General features: G+C 35.2%; 1 protein-coding gene across 4 annotated transcripts in view; it reads left to right on the top strand.

The window, feature by feature from the left end:
• LOC126826810 (POC1 centriolar protein homolog A) overlaps positions 1-17,429 on the top strand; it is a 29,069-nt gene that overhangs the window by 2,637 nt on the left and 9,003 nt on the right. The window contains exons 4-13 of one of the 4 annotated variants that reach the window (XM_050555906.2): positions 1,548-1,639; positions 2,045-2,153; positions 3,059-3,129; positions 3,707-3,814; positions 5,372-5,487; positions 6,349-6,482; positions 7,821-7,889; positions 8,713-8,850; positions 9,567-9,587; positions 12,043-12,129. In XM_050555906.2, coding sequence (XP_050411863.1) covers positions 1,548-1,639; positions 2,045-2,153; positions 3,059-3,129; positions 3,707-3,814; positions 5,372-5,487; positions 6,349-6,482; positions 7,821-7,889; positions 8,713-8,850; positions 9,567-9,587; positions 12,043-12,129 — 945 coding nt within the window. The remainder of the gene's footprint in view (positions 1-1,547; positions 1,640-2,044; positions 2,154-3,058; positions 3,130-3,706; positions 3,815-5,371; positions 5,488-6,348; positions 6,483-7,820; positions 7,890-8,712; positions 8,851-9,566; positions 9,588-12,042; positions 12,130-17,429) is intronic. The other 3 variants (XM_050555907.2, XM_050555908.2, XM_050555909.2) reach the window with 3 other exon arrangements.

The following is a 17,429-nucleotide window of genomic DNA, read 5'->3' as shown; positions in this document are numbered from 1 at the left end:
GATGCTTACGACTAGCCCCCCGGATCCATTCACTTAGTTTGTGTCTTGTCCGTAGATTTGTTTTGTGTAAATTATCTGTAGTGCAGTTCCCCTGCACTTACTATTAGATATCCTTGAGAAAGCAACTGGCGTTCATGAAATATATTATTATGCCTTAATAAATATCCTTCCGAAAGCTGCTGGCATTCATGTGGTACATGTAAACAGTTCAACAGTAAATACTGTGTGTATTGGTGAGGATTATATTCCCCTGTATGGTGCCCTGTATCATAATCATTAATTTGTCTCTATACCATTACACCTTCAGTACAGTTAATACAAACAGATTTGATAATGATAATTTATTGATTTATACAGTGTAACAAAATCCAATCAGTGACATATTCCTGAAGCAATGGCCCAAAAAATCCATCTCTGCCCATTGCTGGATTGGCTTCTGATACTTGAACTTTTGAGGGAGTGTGTGTATTCTTTCCGTTCAATCAAATCTATCCCAAGTACAGCAACATGACAGCCCTTCGTTTAATCTAGGGTCTTCCTTAGAACTTTGGACAGTGATTTAAGGTATTAAAAACTGTGAAAGCCTTGTTGGTCTTCATACAATATTGTTTACATTGTATCCGTCTTGATAGCCTTGTGTGTCACGTAATTAGTTTTTCTGCAATATTCTGCTATGTACAGGCCAATTGGGTATATAATAAAATTGTGAGTCATGACGTAACGTTATGTAAACATATTTGGTCCAATCGGAGCTATGTTTAAAGTGTAATCATATTGTTACGTAGTTTGCTATTGTTTGTTAATCGGACTATTGACCAGTCTAATTTGGAACAGAAATTTGCTTCCATTAAAGCAGTGTTTAGTGGGATTAGCTCTAATCAAACGAAACACTGCGGGGAGTATGATCAATGACTGCTCTGGGGCACTTTATAAAGCTTGGGCATGGAATTTATATTTCTTTAAATGGTCACATACATGTAAATGTTTTATATAATTGGTCTTAGTGTAAGATTTTCACACAGCTTGTCTGTCCAAAGAGGGGGGGTTGGATGGCCGAATGGTTAGCACGTGCGTGCTGTATCATTAAGGCCTGTCATTGAGTCAACTGGCGCGGTTTCAAATCCCCGGTTGTACGTGACAAGGAGTAGGGTCGCCTGTCCAACCTCGTGGGTTTTCCCTGGGTCCTCCGGTTTCCTCCCACTGCTAAAGACCCCTACGCGCAAGCAAATTATTGAAATAAAATTAAACCATATGTTAGTCCCGAAAAATGACCTAGTTTGTGTCAAGTGGACGTTAAACCCCATTTCTCTCTCTCTCTGTCCAAAGAGGTTACTTACTGAACAATTTGATATGTTTGACTCATGGGTTCCATGTCTGCTGGTCAAGACCGAGGGCTATGGAAAATGACTGAAACTAGATCTGACCCATCAGTCATTTTGCACATCGGAAACAATTTGACTCCATTTTTTGACTGAGTTTATGGTTGATATAATTTGGCTGAAAAGGATTATTGTTTTTGATTACCAATATTGTTTCTGTAATTTCAGGATGCGGTACTTTCAACATGTTTTTCACCATCTGGTCATTTAGTAGCCTCAGCATCACGAGATAAAACAGTTCGATTATGGATACCAAGTGTGTAAGTTATCGTTATCGTTTATTAGGACAGCCTTATGAGGACTTTTCAAATCAGAATGATCAATTGCAACTCTTGACATCTCTCATAAGCCTTTCAAGATATCACTATGAATTTTTGCATGATTGTTACAGGTACATCTAGTTCTGAGCATATAAGGAGTAATTTGCAGATATTAAACATAACAGCCCGAAACAGGTTGCAATATATTTTAATATTGGAGGATACACAAGTAGTCATGCCACTTGGAGAGTATTTGACTCCAAATGGATTGACTCTTTAAGAACTTTTGCATCCGATGGCATAACCGTAAGATTTAGTTGTGGAAGGTCCCCACTCTCTTAGTATACCTTTATTTTACTTTCATTATTCATTTTCTGTTTCTTTTTTTGTTTTTTTTTAAATTAGGAAAGGTGAGTCAACCGTTTTCAAAGCTCATACAGCTACAGTTAGAAGTGTAGATTTCTCTTCAGATGGACAAACATTATTAACAGCATCAGATGATAAAACAATAAAGGTAACAACAAATTCAATAGTTCATGCTATACAAAACATTCACTTGGTTACCTAAAAATAGGACTGGTTGACTGGGAGTTTTATATAGTCTTAACCACTGGTGATAATATAAGCCATGACAAGAATCTGCTATTTTAAATAATGGAAATATCTCTAATAATATTGAGTAGCATGTAGTTAATACTAGATGAATTTATCACAGAAAGTTTATTAAAGGGGTATTATGGAAGATTAGATAAAGAGCTGACAGTTCTCACTATAATAGTTAATAAATACAAGCATATATATATATAGACTTATTAACATATGTTATGTATATTATAAATGTGCTTTTTAAAGGGGTATTATGGAAGATTAGATAAAGAGCTGACAATTCTCACTATAATAGTTAATAAATAGATAATGAAAAGAGAATATGCTGAAAATTTCAGTCAATTTATTCACTCTGAACCAAGATATTAGCGATTCAATTTTAGGGTAGCCTTGATCGTCATTACTACAATTGGTTCGATAATAAACAAAGTCTCGATTATCCAATTTTACGGTTATATCATCCATCATGAAAGGTATTCAGATCCACTAAATATCGCAGGCTAACAATGGCATCGAGAGTTGATTATGGTCTTGATAAGTTAATTAATGTCTAATTAATAATTTAGATAACATTTAAGGCCCAAAGAAAAGACCTACAATAGGCAGATTTAGCTCTTGCATCATGCATGATTAACTGTTTGATTATATTAACTTTATATTGCCAAAGTTATGGTTTATAACGGTTTTAAATTTTAACACAGATCTATCTACTAATCGACTCGACTTCCTGCAAAGGCCAAGAGCTGGTCCCTGAATGGAGCGGTGTGATACATTTATAAGTGAGACTTTGATTTGGTTCTCGTTTCATTTCAGTTATGGACGGTTCACAGACAAAAATTTCTTTTCTCTCTCACTAAACACATGAATTGGGTCCGATGTGCAAAGTAAGTACATAAAATAATTAGAATCAGCCATTAGTTTTAATTGTTCAGGTTTTAGTTATTGATATCAGAATCCTGATATTTGGGGGTGGAGGGGCAGGGGTGGATGGCTGAATGGTTAGCACATGCGCGCTGTATCATAGAGTCTGTCATTTAGTCAACTGACGTGGTTTTGATTCCTTGGTTGTACGTGACAAGGAGTAGGGTCGCCTGTCCAACATTGTGGGTTTTCTCCGGTTTCCTCCCACTGCTAAAGACCCCTATGCGCAAGCAAATTATGGAAATAAAATTGAACCATATGTTAGTCCCGAAATGACCTAGTTTGTGTCGTGTGGACGTTAAACCCCATTTCTATCTCTCTCTCATCTGATATTTGAAATTGGATTCGGATTTTGAAGTCCCTTACTTCTTAACGCATAAATAAAAGACACTTATGACCTGTTAATTTACATTCAAGATTAATAAAATAGATGATAAAAGGGTTAGATATTTGGTTGAGAAATTTAACCGATTTGGATTTTGTCCTTCTAAGGAATCAAGCTTGGAATTTTTATACAATTTGATTTATGTATATTTTCAGATTTTCTCCAGATAATCGTTTGGTCGTATCTGGTAGTGACGATAAAACGGTACGATTATGGGACAGACAAAGTAAAGATTGTGTTCATACGTTTTATGAGACAGGAGGGTAAGTTGATATATATGTACAGTGGACTCTTGTCACATCCAACATCTGAATACTATGACATTCTGTGAAATCCGACATCATTTTCATGTCCCGATTTATTTCCTTATTACTTCCCCCCAAAAAAGCTTTGAATAATCCGTATTCTGAATATTCCGAATTACGACATCAATCAGCCGTCCTGTCACACGGAACATTATAATAATACTTCCAGTTTTTTAAGTTACAATAATACTTCCGGTTTTGAGAAAACTGTGTATTCTGACACTTTGCGTAATCCGACATATTGTAACAATCCTGTACGATGTTGGATTTGACAGAGTCCACTGTATATTGTATTTTCTAGACCTTTGTAGGTTATCTCAATATTCAAAACTGCTTTTGTTTCCGCAAATGTTCCTATTTCTTCCACCTTTACAGTTTACTCTTACACAACCTCAACGATACTTGTCTGTATGACTTTGTGCTACTTCAGATAAACTTATTCTTCATCTATTTTGTATTTTCTCCATTTTGACGCAACATGAATATTGCTGATTGTGTCTGGCATGGTTCCCTCTTGTCAGTGATACAGGACGGAGGGCCTGACAAGGACAGCTGTCTAGTCATTCGGATGGAACGAAAAACCGATCCCTTGACAGTTGGAATTCGATATAAGAGTAGGCCGTAGTGCCGCTGTCTGTGCAAAATTTCCCTCATAGCACACGGTATGGCGTATGCCCGACTTGCCCGTCTTCATTAGCTTAGTTCTGAGCAGAACAGTAGGACGTTAAACCCCATTTCATTTCATTTTGCCGATTGTGTTTTCTTGACTAAACTAGTATCGTGTCTGATAATCAACACCAATTTCACGAACAGTCATATTAAAAAATTTCTTCTTATTTCTTCAGGTAACAGAGATAATTTATAAACAAAAAACTACTTTGTTGCTCATCTCAAAAGCTTTTAGTTCAGATTTTTAAGTTTTGAAATTTTAATCAAAACATTGTGAAATTGGAAATTCTGACCTTTTTTAAGTACTGAACGCAATATATTCCTATTAGAGATTTAACTTTCACAATATTGTGGTACTTTCACAATATTGTGTTCTGCAAGGAATTCAAAATTACTCAAATAACAATCAGCGGCTTTTTTATGAATATAGTCAGTTGCATTTAATTTCTTCTTTTATATGAGTTTTGGAGGGCTGGGTGGCCAAATGGTTAACGCATGCACGTTGGATCAGATGGTCTGTCATTCAGTGGTTTCGATTCCGAACTTGTACATGACAAGGAGTAGGGTTTTCTCCAGGTCCTCCAGTTTCCTCCCACTGCTATAGATCTCTATGCGTGAGCGAATTATTGAAATAAAATTGAACCATATGTTAGTCCTGAAATGACCTGCTTTGTGTTGAGTGGACGTAAAACCCCACCTCTCTCTCTCTCTCTCTCTCTAATGTTATAGAGTATGTTGTAGGACTTGAAACCCCATTTCATTTTATTTCAGACTAAGTATGTGTAATATATATGTTTCATGTTTGTTATATTATAAAGTATATGATATGTATATTTGTAATTTTAGATTTATAAATAATTGTCAGTTTCATCCTAGTGGTACATGTATAGCTACTGCTTGTACTGATGGCAGTGTTAAAGTTTTTGATATTAGAATGAATAAATTATTACAAAATTATGTTGGTAAGTAAAAACTCTACCATCGTTTATACTGTATAGTGCACAATCTATACTAATGTTTGTGACTATCGTTTGTCTGTCTGTCTGTTCAGGTTTGGCAGCTAAACTATTGCTGTTCCCAGGCTGAAATTTGGTGTATAGGGGAAGCTTGGATCGTGGAGTAACATAGGCTGGGTGGTGTTGGGCTACTGCTTCCTGTTTTATTGTTATGGGCACAACCTGGACAGCATTGGGTTATCCGCTAGTTAAGCATATATGTGGACCAAGAATTTGTAGTCAATTTGCGGGGTTGGACGGCCGAATGGTTAGCACCTGCGTGGTGTATCATTCGGTCTGTCATTGAGTCAACTGGCGTGGTTTCGATTCCCCGGTTGTACGTGACAAGGAGAAGGGGCGCCTGTCCAACCTTGTGGGTTTTCTCTGGGTCCTCTGGTTTTCTCCCACTGCTAAAGACCCTTATGCGCAAGCGAAATATTGAAATAAAATTGGGCCATATCTTGGTCCCGAAATGACCTAGTTTGTGTCGAGTGGACGTTATACTCCATTTCTCTCTCTCTCTGTAGTCAATTTGTAATAGATTATGCCAGTGAAGATGACAATATTGAAACTGTGTCTAGTGATTCTTTAGTGCATGTAAAAACTTTGGCTTGAATTAATTGAAGAATAGGTGGAAATATAGCTGCTCAGGCAATATTCTTCTTCCTCTTCTTCATTTTCGCTAGTTCTAAAATGACTGAAGAATCACCAGCACATGGCTTTAATCTTCATTAAAATCAACAGCCCCCCAAAACGACATCCTTGGCCAAATGAACTGAGAGCATTCAACCTATAGATAATCAACTATATATAATGTTACATTTTCAGCTCATTCAGCATCAGTTAACAGTTTATCATTTCATGCTAGCGGTAATTATTTACTATCAGGATCAGATGATGCTACATTAAAAATATATGATTTAGCCGAGGGTAGAATCTTTTATACCTTACATGGTCATCAGGTATGTTTAATACTATCTTCACAGTGTCGTACAACATTTACCATGCTTATTTGTATTGTAGTTTTCATTGGTTAGCATACTATACTTGCCAGCTAATCGGCCAAAAATATCTGCCCATGAATGTAAGAGTTCGGTTGATGGAGAGTTGATCCCCTTGTATTTCAAGGGCTGTAACCAGAGCTATGATGGGTGCAAATCGTAAGCTTCAGTCACATGCTGCATTTGTATATTTTTGATTGATGATAGTGTAGCGATTTGACCCCCTGACCCCATACCTTTTGACAAGCGAAAGGAAAAATATGAATTACAAAGTTATGCAAGCTCGACAACAGCCTATTATGTCGTAGTTTACAAATAAGGTATTCGGGAGTAAATCACATTCAGGACGATCCAAGACAATACATAGTTTATTGGTTATTTAATGGCGAAGTGTGATTTACGTGAGCGTGAAAATTTGACTATCGACATGACTATTGCGCACGATAACTGTGCATAGCCCATAATAATAACAAATAGTAAACAATGGAAGCGGAGAAAATACAACTGGATATAATAACGAAATAACATGACAAAATGGAATTGAGGATGACATTGAAGGCAAATAGTATAATCATTACAATAGTACACAAAGTCGATAGGCCCTCTCGCTTACTCATTTGTGTATAAGATCTGCCTTCACAGTAAATATGTGATATCGCACATAAGTAGTCATACTCCTTGGAGATCTTGGTTTGATTAAACCTAATCACACTCAAACAATGCTGGATTGATGCCAATTTCTGTCCAAAATTATGACAGGTCAACAACCAATACATTACAGCGTAACAAAATCATTCAGGATTATCCAGAGCTCTGAATATGTTAATGTAAAAGTATCTAATGACAATCGGGAGAGATTTGATTGGACGAGAGAGAGGTTTCTTGGGCCATTGCTCTAGGAATATGACACGTAGCAGGCCTGCTGTGTTGTGTCTCTTGTAAAATTATTATGTTGTCAGGCCTGGAAATAACGGTTTTAGATGTACCTGACAAAATGTCAGGCAGTAATGAAATAGTACCTGACATTTTCAACTTCGTGCCAGACATATATTGATAATATGAATAAAACGGACAAATCAGTTCTGGACAAAATGACAGCCACCAGAGGTTTTGTGCCTGACAAAACCTGAATCTGTTCCTGACATTGTCTGTGACAGGTGCCTTATTTTCCAGACTTGTATGTTGTATTTATTATGGTTCTTTACATACAATATTCTAATTTAATTTGTTGTGAATTGTTTCCTGAGAATAATCCAACTATATACATGAATTAATGAAATATTGTTATGTTTTTAACAGGGACCTGTAACAGCAGTTGCTTTCTCTAAAAATGGTGAATATTTTGGATCAGGAGGATCAGATCAACAGGTAAGCTATTAAGAATAACTAGACTACATCCACCATTTCATATATAAATAGAGGGTCACTGTGGCTAAGTGGGTAAGATGCTGGCTCACTAGCCTGGAGGTTGGGTTTCAATCCCTGCATTGGCCGAGAAAGTTCATCCAGATTTTCCGGCATGGTTTCCCGTTGTCAGTGATGCAGGACGGAGGGCCTGACATGGACAGCTTTATAGTTATTCGTATGGGACAAAAAAAAAACGAGGTCCAGTGTACACATTGGCATGCATGTAAGAGATCCCTTGACAGTTGGAATTTGATATAAGAGTAGGCCGTAGTGCTGCTGTCCCGACTAAATTTCCCTCATAGAACACTGTATGGCGTATGCCCGTTTTCATTAGCCCAGTATAGGAGCAGAACAGTAGGACATTAAACCCCATTTCATTTCATTTCATTCATATATAAATAAAGCGTCTAATAAGCATCTTTGCGCTTTGTGTCAGGGAAAATCTAATATGATAAGTGAAGACTTATAGCAGTATCTCTTGATAAAATTCCTTGTCCATCACAAGATAAAAAAAAATTTTTTTTGGTGACTAGTGTTTTAGACTCATATTCATGTTCAGAAGGACCCAAAGTGAATGGTTAGTTAGCTTTCACTTCCCCACCTCTCAAAAGAGACAAACACGGATTACATTTTAATATTATAATTTATTCACATATTGTGATTCCATTTTTTCTGGAATCTTTGAAGGACAGTTTAGTTTGCACATTTGCTTATTCAGTATAATATCGAAGCACTATCGCTTCCAACTGCTTCCATACTTTATATATATTATTTCTCTTTCTAGGTATTTGCATGGAAAACTAATTTTGATCAGGCTGATTTTCATGAAGGGTCTAAAAAGAAGTCAAGAGATGTTTCACCACCAACAGTTTCTGATATACCACCTCGTATCAAAACAACTCGATCCAAATCACCAAAGAGAGTAAGTTAGTTCTAATGAAATTATTCTCTCTGATCAGTGGCGTTATTCACAGAAAACTAAAATTAACATGCATATAACACTGTATCATTTAATCTTGTGTATCTAGCACTAATTTCTTTCAGATTCGTTTTAATATCAAATCTTTGTATAAAAATTTGTTAAAATTTTTTTAAAATAACCCCAAATCATCTAATTTGTACTTGTGTCTAGTTTAAAGCTGACCATTAAATTTTGATAATGAGTGTCCAATTTACAAGCGTTTAATTTCTTGACCACTGTTTAAAAAATAAACAACCCAACTGATTGTATTGATTAAATTTTTTAAAAGTGGTCAGGAAATTACATTCATTAAATGAAATTAGACACTCATTATTAAAATTAATCAGTCAGCTTTAAACTGGACACATGTACAAATTACATTATTTTGGGTGATTTTAAATGATTTTACGAATTTTTAAACAAAAATTTGATATTAAACATATGTGAAAGAAATTAGTGCTAGATACACAAGATTAAATGATACCTGGGTTACAGTGTAAGTTGAATATTGAAGAAGAGGTATGTTTTCATGGATGCAATTCTTTATGAACATAGCAACTGAATAGGTATAAATAAAAACTTGAAGGGGCTGTTGGTTGCTAAAATGTGATTTAAAACAATGTTTAAACAAAAGTTAACTAATACGACATGTAGGTCTACTTATTTTTCACTTTCAGCCATATAGAGTTAAATTTACGGTTCGTATATAAAAATTATGCATGTCATACATAACATTAAATAAAACTTACTGTATGCTTGCAATGAATAGAAAACTTTGATATTGAAATGTTTGTGTGCCTAGTGCATGTCTGACATTTTGCAAACCCTTTAACACAGGGTGCTTTAATATATCCTGCATGGAATTGGAACTTAAATGGAGAGTTTATTTTCAAAATGATTTTAGATTTAATAAAATAACTTCTCTGTAGGTACCTGTAACAAAGTTTTAAGATTTGAACAACTGATATTGTTGTATAGGTAGATCAAAAAAAGCATATTACACTAATTAGAAATTTTAGTTTAACCCTTTGCATGCCAATTATTTTTTGGAAAGTTTCTGGATTTGAAAAGAGAGGTGGGGTTACACATAGGCATAGCCAGGCCCTGATTTCACAAAGCATTCTCAGACTTAATGTTAAGAATTTACTCATTGTTAGCCTTGTTTTAAACACACATTAAGCAAGAGATAAATCTGCCTATTGCAGGTCTTCCTTTGGGCCTGAAATGTTATCTAAATTATTAATTAGACATTAATTAACTTATCCAGAACATAATCAACTCTGGATGTCATTGCTAGCCTGCGATATTTACTGGATTAGGATCTAATTTGCCGCTCAATTTTCATTCACGATTAAATCATGAAATTGATAATCGAGACTATGTTTTTTATCGTACCGACTTTAGTAATGATGATCGAGGCCAGGCCGAAAATTCAATCGCTAAATTCTTGGTTCAGAGTGGATCAATTTGACTGAATATTATATTATAATGAGAACTGCTAGCTCTTTATCTAATCTCCCATAATGTATCTTTAACTAAAATATAGGCCTGTATAAAACTTTTGTTGTTTTAATGTATCAAATACATCAATAAGAAACTATGTACAAAGTTTTGTGTTTCTGGATGAAAGATATTTCTCATAGATAGTGGTTGAAAGTTGTGTAAATTGTGAACTCGGGGCCAGGTATAACTGAAAATATTTTTTTCAGACCAGAATATAAATAAAATGTTCAGTAATACATGTATCTATCAGTTAAAAAGTGCAAAATCTCTTGACTAAGAAGCCAATATAATAGTACATCACTTTCAGACCATGCAAACTACTAATCATTGGTCTAAAAATTATTGAAATTGATAAATCCAAACAAAAGTTATGGCCATCAAATATTCCCATTATTTTCTACTAATTGTTACATTTGATTTCTGTAAGTGAACACCAAGCTCACGATGGCAGCTAAATTATAATCTTCGTGTTTTGTTTTAATGGTTTTGATTACTGTCTAAAGAACACTTTCGAGTTCCTTAATTTTGTTAAATTTAGATATGGAAAATGCAAATTGATTAAAATACAGATCTATATTTCGTTTCGTTTTTTATACTTTCGATGGCCTACACTACATGAAGATCTGACTGGTTATAGTGATAGGTCGTGTCAGAGGTCATACGAGCGGCTTTTGACCCTATGATGCCAGACATTTGATTAACCAATCAGCATTGATGTTACTAGTTGATTACCAACAGTTCCGTGCAAAACATGCCTAAAGCTTGCCGTAACAGACCGTTTCATTTGCTAGTAGCTCACATCATTCAGAACACGTCAATGATAACAACTCTTCCAGATCCTAATGTAGTAAAGGCAAATAAAACGAAATTTTTAACTATAAAAACAACATGAAATAGGGTCTGTGTTTTAACCAGATTGTAGAAAATGATTAATCTGACACATTGAGGCTTTAAAGATGGGTTCCCGCGTACAAATTGGGTGATTTAATGGTATATATGGACTAAAAACATATTCAAACTAATTAATTTGTCATAATTTTGCTTCAAATCCTTCTCAAACATTGTAATTGTGAAGGAATGTCCTGCTATAAAAATTCGATCAAACCAGGTCATGTTTACGTCACGTGACTTACCTCTCTTAGAATTCAGAGGAGAATTCATTGCATACATAAAACGATGTTGTCTTTAATCACTTACTATTTATTACAAATATCGAATCCTAATTAAATTCTCAGATTATCCACTACCTGCGTCTTTTTCCGTCATTTTTATCTCAGAAAGTGTTGTACGTCTAACTCTTCATAAAGTTTATCAACTTGTACATCAAGCGCCCAATGTTCGCGTGTGACCTTTGACATCACGCGTGCAGAAATTCGTAATCCTCGGGCTGTTGATTAGGGGAACCCTTACATTTTTGTCCTGTATACGTTCCATGAGTGTTTTTTTGGGAATCCAGTATTTTTCTAGTAAGATTGGATATCTCTACTTTCCATATATACAAAAATTACCATACTTTTATTGGAACCGATAAATACTTTTCTGGGAACCCATCTTTAATGTGACAAGGAATATTTACATTTCATTTTGAACCTAAACTCTTCCATTGTATTCACTGTTTATTAACTGCATGGGTTTATGGGATGTTTACAGCTTGATGCTTACAGTGATATTAGAAATATGGAATCCATTAACCAGGATGTAACAGATGTCGGTCCCACATTCTTATCTTCCTATCAGGTTTGTAACTAACCTTTGTTTCTGTGAAATGGTCAAGATTAAAGATGAGTTATGTAAGATTTAGTCAAAGAGATGGCGGTTCTTGCTATAATTGTTCAAAAATAGATAATGCAAAATGAATATATTGATAATTTCATTCAAATTACTTTATCACTGTTTGAAGTTTTGACCAGATGTAGAATATAGATTGTTTACTATCGCAACAATGATACTTGTTAATTGAAACTAATTTATATAATATTTGAAGCCAAAATAAAGACCTGCTACAATAGGCAGATTTATCTCTTCTTACATAATGCATCTTTAAATGAATAACAAGACAGAAGTAAATATAACTTGTTTTAGAACCAAAATATTTAAAATGTACACTCAAAACAAAGTTACCTCGATCCTCGGTTATCAAGTATTGTTAATGCACCACTCATTCCTCTGGTTGTACGTGACAAGGAGTAGGGTCACCTTTCCAGCATTGTGGGTTTTCTCTGGGTCCTCCGGTTTCCTCCCACTGCTAAAGACTCCTACGCGCGAGCGAATTATTGAAATAAATTTGATCCATATGTGTTAGTCCCAAAATGACCTAGTTTATGTTGAGTGGATGTGAACACCCTCGCTCGCTCTCTCTCTCTCTCTCTCTCTGTACATGCCTACAGAGATCATTTAACCTAATCTTCTTAAATTAAAGTACAAATACTTTTGATAATTTGTAGACTTAATTTTTCATAAATTTGAATAGGGGAAACATTTTTACCAGTCCTTCTGTCTTGTTTTTCATTTTATTTTGGTTGCGACCTCTTGTCTGTTTAACAAAATAAAAACCATGTGCCTCTTATTTTCTTGTATGAAGAACTTTTGTGCTAATCACTGCTGCCTGTTTAATTACCTATCAGTTAATAATGAAAATAGCTCCATCCATCTCGATATGCACTGCTTTATATGTCACACCAACTTGCTAGCTGCTTATATTTTTTTAGGGAGCCAGAATGGCTAAGTGGGTAAAACGCTGGCTCGCTAGCCTGGAGTTCGCGTGTTCGATCTTTGCATTGACCGAGAAAGTTCATTGGGATTTTCTGACGTGGTTTCCACTTGTCAGTGTTTGATCTCATTTTATAAATATTTTGCTTTTGGAGAACAAATGTTTTAGAATCTGTACACACAGATTTATCTTTCATCCAAAGATTGTGTAGTTTTAGTTTTTGAGATACCATGGTCGCGACCAATGTGCACTAGATTTAAGATTTTACTGATCACCAAAGTCTTGAGAACAGCCATGTTCCTGAAGCTGCAACGACTGCGAGTTTTACAACATCTGGCCGTTGCCAGATTACTTCACAATTCACAAACTTATAGCTACATTATCTACAGACACGTGAACGGTAGTGTCCAATCAGAGGTTGTGACATAGCGACTCCACGTAAACCTTGACATTGAACTTTGCAACTCGATTATCACATGTAGACATTTTAGCTTAAAAGCTCGAGACTTGGTATTCGCGACGATCAAGGACTTTGTTAGGCTCACCAGCTGGGCTTGTACCCAATCGTAATTAGTGCCGAAATATGCAGGGTATTACGTGAAGGCCTTGATAAGATGTACATAGTTAAAGCGAGATCAAGCCTTCTATTGAAGATGGAGAACAACCAGAAACCATTTTGTTTTGTTTATCTGTGTTTCAAGAGATAGCAAATATATTCCAATCATAATCAAGATTAAATAAAACATTTAGTGTTATTTGATGGAGATCTCTAAAATTCACCTCCATTGTTTATTTTTACATTTTAATGTTAATTGACAAGCCAGAATTGCTGAGTTTTTTAAAATATCAATGAAAGAGTAATATGTGTTTTCATAAAAATATTGAGAAAAAATTATCAATGCAATTCATTCCAAATCCTAGATATAATTTAATACATTTGACATAATTCAAATTAAAACAGCTTTTTGTAATAGATTATTGTACGTCTTTTAGCATGAAGCTTTCTCAATTCAAAAAGGGAGAGAGCTATATTTCCTGTTGTATTATTGCTTGAAACGTAACCAAATATTCAAAATATTTGCCTCCTTGTTTGGAATGTAATATTAGCTATTTGTATTTTTACACAATAATTAAATAATATTTTTCATTTCACTCCTATGCATTAGTAGTATAATACACATGTTTGGAAATAACTGTTTTAAATGTACCTGACTAAATGTCAGGCACTGATGAAATAGTATCTGACGTTTTCAACTTAGTGCCGGACATGTATTAATAATATCAATAAAAAAGACAAATCAGTGCCGGACAAAATGACAGACACCAGAGGTTTTGTGCCTTATTTCCAGGCTTGATAGTACATACAAAATATACATGTGTACATGTGTGTCACCATTATTATGTTAAATTCACAGTGTCATTTTGTGTTATGAATACTTATTCCTCATGTTTTATGGCATACGAATATAGAGTTGCTTCCCCTTAAGCATGTTATTGCTAATGTTAAGCCACTGGTTGCTCAGGTTTGAATGACCAAAGACCATGAACTGAGTGGTTCAAGCTGCTGGGGGGACTTCGGTGTCAAGCTCCCCCTAGAAAATTTGGGATGAATTTTTCTTTTCTAATACCAATCTGATTAAAAGACAGATCCTATTTCGTTTCGTTTTTATAGTTCAAAATTCTGTTTTATTTGTCTCTACTACACAAGGATCTTGAAGAGTTGTTATTGAAATGAAATTGAACCATATGTTATTCCCGAAATGAACTGGTTTGTGGAGGTTAAACCCTCCTCTCTCTCTCTCTCTCTCTCACTCTTTGATATCAGACATATATTGTTTAACACAACAAACGAAAACAATTTCTTCAGCATATAAATATTTGATAAATACTCCCAGGGACTTGGGGAAATTCTTGAGAAAATTGTAATAATTTGGATTTGATTTAGTACAATCTCGGTGAATTTGTTACCAACTTTTGGTGAAAGAGATTGATAGATATATCTGATTTGCCAATATTTGGTATCAGACAGGCGAAACAGTAACCTGTATAGTGTTTGCATACAAAACCAGGTATGCTAAAGTGAACATCTATGCAATTTAGATTTACTGCCCCATTTCTCTCTCTCTCTTTACTGCCACTCAAGGGAGATAAATTTAGATTTTTTGGCTATATTTTGAGCGGTCGGAAAAGTTAGGAGACTTGAGATTATTTGGGAGATATGTGGAGGCTCTATTTGGTGCCTTTCAAAGGATGCTTGGTCACAATGTTTTTGGTCAAGGGTGCTACACCACCTCTAATTCTTGCTGTAATAGTTACTGGTTGAGATTACTGTAAAAAAAACCAACCCACTTTGTAAACAACTTAGGGAATTGATAACACTCATTTTATTATATACTAGCAGGATACCCGGCTTCGCTCGGGGGTCATAACTCCGAAACCGGAAGTGATAGACTAATGCCACCTGGCCTATGTTACTCCCCGGTCCGAGCTACCTGGCCTATGTTACTCCCCGGTCCGAGCTACCCCTATACCCCAAATTTCAGACTCGGGGCAGACCTAGTGTAGCCGCCAACCCCGAACAGACCGGCTTCGCTCGGGGGTCATAACTCCGAAACCGGATGTGGTAGACTAACGCCACCTGGCCTATGTTACTCCCCGGTCCGAGCTACCCCTATACCCCAAATTTCAGACTCGGGGCAGACCTAGTGTAGCCGCCAACCCCGAACAGACAGACTTCGCCCGGGGGTCATAACTCCGACACCGGAAGTGGTAGACTAACGCCACCTGGTCTATGTTACTCGGGGCAGACCTAGTGTAGCTGCCAACCCCGAACAGACAGACAGACAGACAAACGACAGTCACAAATATATATATGGATAGAAAGGTGTCCCTTCAAAAGTCAAAACTTAGTAACTCACTTTTTTATCAAAATTGAGTTAGGACCAAATTTGTAGTTACTAGGGTATGTGCTTCCTGTTGTTGTACTAGATATTCCAATCTTTTGATTTTGTAAGCAGTTACACCCATGACACAACCTAGCATTCCTTCATTTGCCTAGTATGCCACAGAAAAACCTAGTAACTCAATAGTCAAATCAATGGATAAGCTGTGGTTTAATATTCATTCATTATATTTCCCTTTACTTTCTCAAAATAAGAAAAACGTGAGTTACTACATGTAGGTGTTGCCTTTTGACGGGAGAGTATAGTGCAGTATATAATAATATAAATAAATAAATATTGAACATGATGAGTAATATCTAATATAACAAGTAATTACCACAAGTAAAAATCTAACATATGTTGTGTATATTTTAGATGGTGAAAATGATTACCTGTCAAACTGTTATCAATATTTGAATGCGATATACGGTTCAACGGCAGTTGATGATTAACCGTAAAAATGAATAATCAAGACTTTGTTTATTATTGTAACAATGGTAACAATGATTGAGTCTCGGCTCAGAGTGAAGTAATTTGACTGAAATTTTCAGCATATTGCTTTTATATTATCTATTTTTTAACTATAATAGCAAGAACACACTAACATAGTATCAAAGGCTCTTTAATGATAACGGTGACTGGATTTGACTTCTTTATTTCAACAATGCAGGAACACATATTAAAAGTTATTATATCTATAATTCTAACAACCAATACAGAACACAGAAACATAATATATCATAACAGATTGTAGTCATTACAGCCATTGTTCTAATTTACGTCTTCTTCCATCAAAGCGGTCTTTGATAAGCTTGTAAGTGCTTCTACCTGAGTCATTTATAATTGGTTAAGGTGTTATCAACAACCTTATTAGTATTTAACAGCCATTCACACATTATAATACATATATATTATTAGCCTTCATGTAAAGGGCCATCATATAATATTCTCTAATAATATTGACGTGATGTCTTACTAATTTAATTATTAGATGTGTGATACACCTGCCAATACCATTGTCTTACAACTGTCAGATCTTATCTAATTTTCCAAGATGTTTTACGTAAAAGATATCAATTTAAAATACCGGTATTAGATTTTTAATCTGTTTGATGACGTCAGACAAGTTTTTAATTATAACTAATCCTGGCTTTGAGGTTAATTGATTTTTAACCAAAGGCTATTGGCATCAAAGATTAAAGCTGCTGATTATTATTTTAATTCCTTGCAATACTATCCAGTATTAACAAAGATATAATGAATTGAATATTTAGTAACATTTGGCATTCTCTTATGATATAAACAAACCAGTGTCACCTATATTTGTTGGGAAAAATCTTTTGATGAATGTCTTTGATCCAATTGAATCCCAAACCAGGCGTTAA

Source organism: Patella vulgata, chromosome 7 (assembly GCF_932274485.2).
Source record: "Patella vulgata chromosome 7, xgPatVulg1.2, whole genome shotgun sequence".
Classification (NCBI taxonomy): domain Eukaryota; kingdom Metazoa; phylum Mollusca; class Gastropoda; family Patellidae; genus Patella; species Patella vulgata.
The sequence above is the reverse complement of the archived record's forward strand: the minus strand, read 5'-3'. Positions and strand labels throughout refer to the sequence as shown.